Source organism: Alternaria infectoria, assembly GCF_024043175.1.
Source record: "Alternaria infectoria strain BMP 0036 chromosome Unknown scaffold_5, whole genome shotgun sequence".
Classification (NCBI taxonomy): Eukaryota; Fungi; Ascomycota; class Dothideomycetes; order Pleosporales; family Pleosporaceae; genus Alternaria; species Alternaria infectoria.
In genome coordinates, this window is record NW_026250694.1 from 1,581,148 (window position 1) to 1,587,788 (window position 6,641).

At 53.1% G+C, this 6,641-nt stretch overlaps 3 protein-coding genes across 3 annotated transcripts; 2 read left to right on the forward strand and 1 right to left on the reverse strand.

Annotated features, from left to right (window-relative positions):
• Positions 1-1,519: 1,519 nt before the first annotated feature.
• On the forward strand, positions 1,520-3,374 carry J4E92_004180 (uncharacterized protein; the record flags this gene model as incomplete). Its single annotated transcript, XM_051495572.1, has 2 exons — positions 1,520-2,127; positions 2,174-3,374. The coding sequence occupies 2 exons, from the start codon at positions 1,520-1,522 to the stop codon at positions 3,372-3,374; spliced, it is 1,809 nt and encodes a 602-aa protein (XP_051354591.1).
• A 455-nt stretch (positions 3,375-3,829) lies between these two features.
• Positions 3,830-4,825, reverse strand: J4E92_004181 (uncharacterized protein; the record flags this gene model as incomplete). The annotated part of the gene is made up of 3 exons (XM_051495573.1): positions 3,830-4,109; positions 4,161-4,487; positions 4,548-4,825. The coding sequence occupies 3 exons, from the start codon at positions 4,823-4,825 to the stop codon at positions 3,830-3,832; spliced, it is 885 nt and encodes a 294-aa protein (XP_051354592.1).
• Positions 4,826-5,876: 1,051 nt separating this feature from the next.
• Positions 5,877-6,641, forward strand: J4E92_004182 (uncharacterized protein; the record flags this gene model as incomplete). The annotated part of the gene is made up of 1 exon (XM_051495574.1): positions 5,877-6,641. The coding sequence occupies one exon, from the start codon at positions 5,877-5,879 to the stop codon at positions 6,639-6,641; it is 765 nt and encodes a 254-aa protein (XP_051354593.1).

Below are 6,641 nucleotides of genomic sequence, written 5' to 3' on the forward strand. Positions count from 1 at the left end.
ATGATTGAGAAACACTGAAGCCCAAGGCTTGCATTGGACACGCGATGGAAGGACCTACAGTGAACAGGATTTGCGACCTGGCTGAGAGTGTATAATGACATTTCAGGGAACTAGTTCGGTCGCGACTCGGTAGTTTGAAAGGGTCGCATGCCGGTAGTCGGAAGATGCAGTGATCTGTGGACACTAGATCATTTGGAGTCTCACGGGCGCGACGTATGCTTGATCAGGATCAGTAATGCTATCAAATGCCCAAGTCGCGGTAGAGCCGGCTCGGTTTGTTCGCTTCCGTACAGTGTCTTCGGTACCAACTCAACCATGAGTTCGAGATCAGGTGCATCGGCAAATCGTAAAGAGCTGAGCGCTCCGGTGATGTGTTTACTCAACAGGCTACGGATATCACCCTGCTCCACCTCCGATGGGTCCAGCGCGTGCACCGAGAAGCTCAGTCGGACATCGACTCTGCCATCTCGAACCATCGGGCCGTAAAATTTTCTCGTTCATCATGTACGCTACTAGGCGTGTCGATATGCAAATTTTGAGCCTCATCCTACCCACAACGCGTCTCGAAGCACGCGTGGGCCGTTCGGAGGTGTCGGAGCATCCGGAAATGGAAAGCCGACCGCCACTATACCGTGTTTTCGCGTGGCAGACCGTCTAGAAGTCAGCGACTTGCATGCCCCACGTGCAAATGTCGGGGGCAGGTCGGGGGCAGGTCGGAGGTGGATCGAGAAATCGATAGTGGAGGTTCCGCGGAGGAGTGAATCGTGCACCGGCAGCCGGTGTGCCATGGGGGCGAGGCGCCAGGCGTTCGAGACGGTAGCCGAGCTGACGTCACGGGTCGCATTCTTGAGTTCGATAAACAAGGCTAAGACGCGTGGCGCGACTTGGCGCGGACGATCGGCGCAGCTTGGTCTGCCTTCTTTCGATGCTTAGAGGGCGGGCGGAGGCCTTGTGTTGGAGGCTTAAAAGCCAAGATCAGGTGTTGCGAAACCATCTGTGGTGTGGGAATCGTGCGAAGATAAGACTTGCAATGCAGTCAAGGATGACGTAGCACACCTTCTACCAATTACTCGGTGTACACCCGACAGTGAGGAGATGGCAAGGCGTCCCGCGTGTCTGTCCAAAGCCAATACTACCTTCGCTTCGGTCGACGCGCACTTAAGTTTCGACCCATATTTAATGCTACATCGCCTGGTCTGAGAGGTCCCGGGGACAGTGTCCAACGGCCTCTAGCACCAACGCGCCATAGCGCTCAAGCCCTGTCAGCCGTGGAAGCTGTAATATGACGTTTCGAGGATTCGAGCGCGTGCCTTGTGATGCGCACAGTGTGCATTGGGCTCTTTGGAGCGTGCACCCGCGCCTCTGGATTCACTGCGCGTCTTATAAGTTGCTTCTTCCGCCTGCGTGACGTCTGGGTTTTATCATCTTACCCCAGATTCTCCCACCCAGTCCCCGCAACTGGTTCCCGGGTTGACTACTTTTGACCAACAACCCACCCAAGCGCATTGCTGTCGACAACATGGCGTCTGCAGCAGAGCGTAAGCCCGAAATCCACGACATGGACACCGTCAACAAGAACGAAGCTGGTGACGCCGAGAAGAAGAGCGCTTCCGACGGTGACCTTCACCACACTGAGAACCCGGCCGATCACGCGATCACCGCCGCCGACAAAGAACACTACGAAAAGTACGGTACCTACGATCGCTACGAAATTACCGAGGAAGACTGCTACGACGAACTCGGGTTTTGCTTTCCAACATGGAAGAAATGGACCATTCTCAGCATCGTCTTCATGGTGCAGGTCAGCATGAACTTCAACACCTCGTTGTACAGCAACGCCGTCGGGGGTATCTCTGAAGAGTTCAGCGTCAGCAAGCAGGCAGCGCGTCTGGGTGCAGCCATCTTCCTTATCACGTACGCGTTCGGCTGTGAGCTCTGGGCTCCCTGGAGTGAAGAGCTAGGACGATGGCCCATCCTCCAGCTCAGTCTCTTCTTTGTCAACATCTGGCAAATTCCCGTGGGCATTGCGCCCAACTTCGGCACCATCCTTGGATTCCGTGCACTCGGTGGTCTCTCTACTGCGGGTGGTTCAGTCACGCTCGCCATGGTCGCGGACATGTGGGAACCGTAAGTACCTTGCACCTTCATTCGATTTCCATACTAACAGTGTCAGTGACAACCAACAATACGCCGTCGCGTTCATCGTCTTCTCCTCGGTCGGCGGTTCGGTCCTCGGACCCATCGTGGGTGGTTTCGTCGAACAATTCCTCGCCTGGAGGTGGAATATCTGGATCCAGTTGATCTTCGGTGGAGCCGTCCAAATCGCCCACGCCATCTTCGTTCCCGAAACCCGTACCACCGTCCTTATGGACCGGATCGCTAAGAAGCGCCGTACAGAAGGCGAGAAGAACGGCAAGCCCAACAACATCTGGGGACCCAACGAGCTCAAGACGTTCAAGGAACGTTTCAGTGTCCACGAGATTCTCGTTACCTGGGTCCGTCCCTTCCGCATGTTCGTCACGGAACCCATCGTACTCGTTCTCTCCCTGCTCTCCGGTTTCTCCGATGCGATCATCTTCATGTTCCTGCAGTCGTACGCACTCGTATACGAGCAATGGAACTTCTCCGCCTACGCTATTGGACTGACCTTCATCGCTATCGGTATTGGCTACTTCATCGCGTGGTTCTCGTTCTTCCCGGCTATCAAGCGCAACGAGCGCCTCCGTCGCGACCACCCAGATGATGAGAGGTCTCAATACGAGGCGCGTCTTTGGTGGTTGCTGTACACCGCGCCGTGCCTTCCTATCGGTCTCATCATCTTCGCTTGGACAAGCACTGGCCCGCCAATCCACTGGATAGGATCTCTGATTGGATCAGCAATCATTGGTATCGCCAACTACGCCATTTACATGGCAACCATCGACTACATGATCTGCGCATACGGTCCTTACTCAGCCTCCGCGACTGGTGGTAACGGCTGGGCTCGTGACTTCCTGGCTGGTGTTCTCACGCTCCCCGCCACGCCTTTCTTCTCAAACATTGGCGGAGAAAACCATCTCGCATACGCGTCCACGATCCTCTTCGCTATATCTCTTCTTCTCGTAGTCTCGGTCTATGTCATCTACTGGAAGGGTCCTGAACTCAGGAAGCGCAGTCCCTTCGCACAGCAACTTAGTGCTGCTCGCGACGAGACTGGTGGCCGCCGCGTCAGCAGCCTCCCAGGCATGTACGGTTCCCGCGCAAACTCATTCGCGCAGCAGGGTGGCTCAATGCCCAACTCTCGCAGGGGTAGTGTGGTGCGCGGTGTTCCGGGTGGCGAGAACAGGTACGCGATGCACCGCAGGCAGAGTGCGCGCAGCGCCGTAGGTGCTTGAGCGCCGCTTGTGTTTCTTAGTAATACCGACGACACGGCATAATGATATCTTAATGTTCATGAATTGATTGTGTGTTGCTCTCGTGAAGATGTTGATGACGGATGGCGATCCCAAGCCTTGTGATCTGTGCTGGCTCTTACATAATCGAATCCGCCCTGCTGTTGCCGTTGTTGCGCGACTTCCTCTCGAGACACCACGAACACTAAACTCCTTGTTATTTTATACCAATACAATGACGCGACCGCTGGTGCGACAGCACAAGCACTCTTGTGACCAAGAGCGCATGTATCTTCATACTGCGGACGCCACCAAAGAACATCTTGCCGACCCAGCGGCCTAGCTAGGTTTGCGACCAAAGCATTTCGTCCACACGCGAAAGAACGGGACTGTATCCACCAAATCCAAACAATACCCCTTAGAGACAAAGACAAGTTTGTCTTATCGCCATCGTGCTGTTATACAACCGCATTCGGGACTGTCTTTGGGGTTATCTCCTCCGGGTTGACCGGGGTGTCCGTACCATTCCCATGTGTGTGCGTACTCTCTTCGAGCCTGCTCTTTTTCGAGAAGAAGCGCAAGATCTTCTTCTCGACATCAATACCCTTAGCCTGCCAGGTTATTGCTTCCTCGAACTCATCGAACTTCACGCCAGCTCCTTTCGCGCGTTTACGGATCCCACGAGTTCGGAACAGCCAGACCCAGTGTGAGACGACCATACTCATCTCGATGGCACAGCTAAGCATCGTTAGTCTTATTCACTGATAACATGATTACCACGATACATACCATAATGCGTACATGGTCCCGAAGAGCACGTCAAACTCGTTCTGGGCTACGAGAGCCATCAGCGAGAAGAACGCGCCGTTCCAATCGATGGCCAAGAAGATGAAGTCTATACCTACGACACGGCCCCTTCTCTTGAGTAGCTCAAATGGGATAGGTATGTAGCCTGAGATGAGAGTGAGAAAGGCAACGATGCCGATCAATAGGACTGGCCACTCCAACCCGTCGGCGTATGGCTGTCGGATAGCATAGACAAGACCAACTTCTACCCCTGCGAACAAGACGAGAAGAGCGAAGAGCAGAAGAGATGCAGTCCAGGTTCGCCATTTCCTAATCCTGGTTAGCCGTCCGATCTTGCCAGGCAATGTCGTTTCATTTTGATGGACTCACCGGCTGTAAATAAGACACTGCGCCCAACTAACACCGCACAACACACAAAAGCACTGCGGCTGGACGATGAGCGGGATGTTGAATTGCTGCGCGATGGCGTACACTCCGAAGGGCACTCCACTAATTGACCATAGCAGCATCATGGACTCAGGCAGTCCATCTGTCTTCTTGGTTCTCCAGTTCCGGTATATTTGCGGTAGTAATTGGACGCACCAGAATACTGTTCCAATGGTCCCGAGTACGTTCGCAGCTAGAGGGATTGACGTCTGTGGCGCCATTTTACGTCGGCGGAATGAATTCGAGAATGAATAACGCGATTATGATCCCAAGGGTTGCGAGGTTGGAAGCTCTGCCGCAACTCAGGTAAGAGAGATATTAATGTAAACTAAACCCCGGTGGCGAACTAGGAAGTGAAATTGCTGGCCCGCTATCTAGCTCATATGCCGACCAGTGAGAGCGCGGTGCAACAGCGGCTCAACCACGAAATCGCAACTTGGGAAGCCCGTTATCCTTTCACTGTTTCTCCGCTTCCTAGATGGGCGAAGATTAAGCCAATCCTACTGGTGTATTCTGCGTTCGCTTGGTCCCGTGCTGCGGGTAGCTAGGATCACGCTATGCGAGTCGAGGCAATAGATAACATGTCGTGCATAAGCTTTCCCCACTCTTTTCTACGGATGCCAATCCGGGTTGTAGACCCTCGGTATGCTGCCCGAGTCCTTTTGTCTGAGATGCTTCGTTCGGGTTTCGCGCGCGGGCTTCAAGTCTTCCCGTGAGGGACTTTGAGTGTGTACATTGGTCAGGTTGGTAAGTCGATAACGATGGTTTACCAGGGTTGTTCGTCGAAATGGTCGTTCCCGTACTCAACCATGGTCTACAATACTTCTCGTTCGAGATGGATATGTTATCCGATTCATCGTTCGTGTCTCGGGCTCTTTTTCAACTCCTTAGCTGTATATTCATTTCCATTAGAACTGTCACTACTGTCGTCAATCCTATTTTCTAACGATAATCTACACCAATTGACTTGGAAAGCTTTAAACAAGTACCACAGTGAGTGGTGTTCATGCCTGTAAGCTCTATGAAGAATGTATGACGGAATCGTTACTGCGTTAAGAAGACTGTAGATCCGAAAGAAAGATGGGTATAAGGAAGTAGCCGCATCGTTATTGCGTTATGCACGTAGTGAATATGCGGGTGCATACACGGCTGCCTATGGCTACCACTTCACATATATATTCCGTGCTCTATTGACTGCAGAACACAGAAGATCGTTCTATCAACCTACAACAAACCCCTCAACACATACCGCGTACCTTTCGCAAACTCATTATGGCCGCCGCAACCCAGCCCGATGGCTTCTTGACTCTTCCCGCCGAGCTCCAAGTCAAGGTCTACAAATACGTTCTTGCCGCCGCTCCGAAAGCACCTGGCCCAGGTAATCTCGCACCTTATGCTGGTCTCCTTCTGTCGTGCAAGAAGGTTGCCTTCGACTTCGAGTACGAATGGGCGAAACACTACAACGCGCGTCTCCAACATATCGTCGAGAACACTTGCTTTCACCCATTGCCTGTCAAACGGTATGTGCATGCGGCGCATCTTCGTATCTTAGTCGCACAGCCGGGGCCGGGCCCGGGGCCATACGTTTACGATGTACGAGCACCACCAGACTTCATGGAAATGACGCGGTTCTACACTCTGAGACTATCCTACCCAGCTCGCGATCTTACAGTAGATCAATTTCTCTCCTTAGGTCAAGCACTTCAACTCCAGGCCCTGCAGTCAGGAGTCGCATCAAGCGGAGTCTTCCCTCGGGTTGACTTCAGGGCGCAGGAAATACACTGTTCTAATAAACCGATTTTCGAACGCCAACACTCCCAGAGAAGCCAGAATGGGAGCCAGAGCGATCATGTCCGGCGTCTGACCCTCGAATCCATACCAGCTGAGATTCGGGATCAGATTTTGTACCATGTGCTATCCGAGGGTCCGACTATGGAACAGATTTGCGATTGGTTGGATGTGTTCAATAACTCGCCTATGATTCAGGGCCACCTTATGTACCGCGCCTTCGGAGACCGTTGGTTCAGGTTTCGGTGA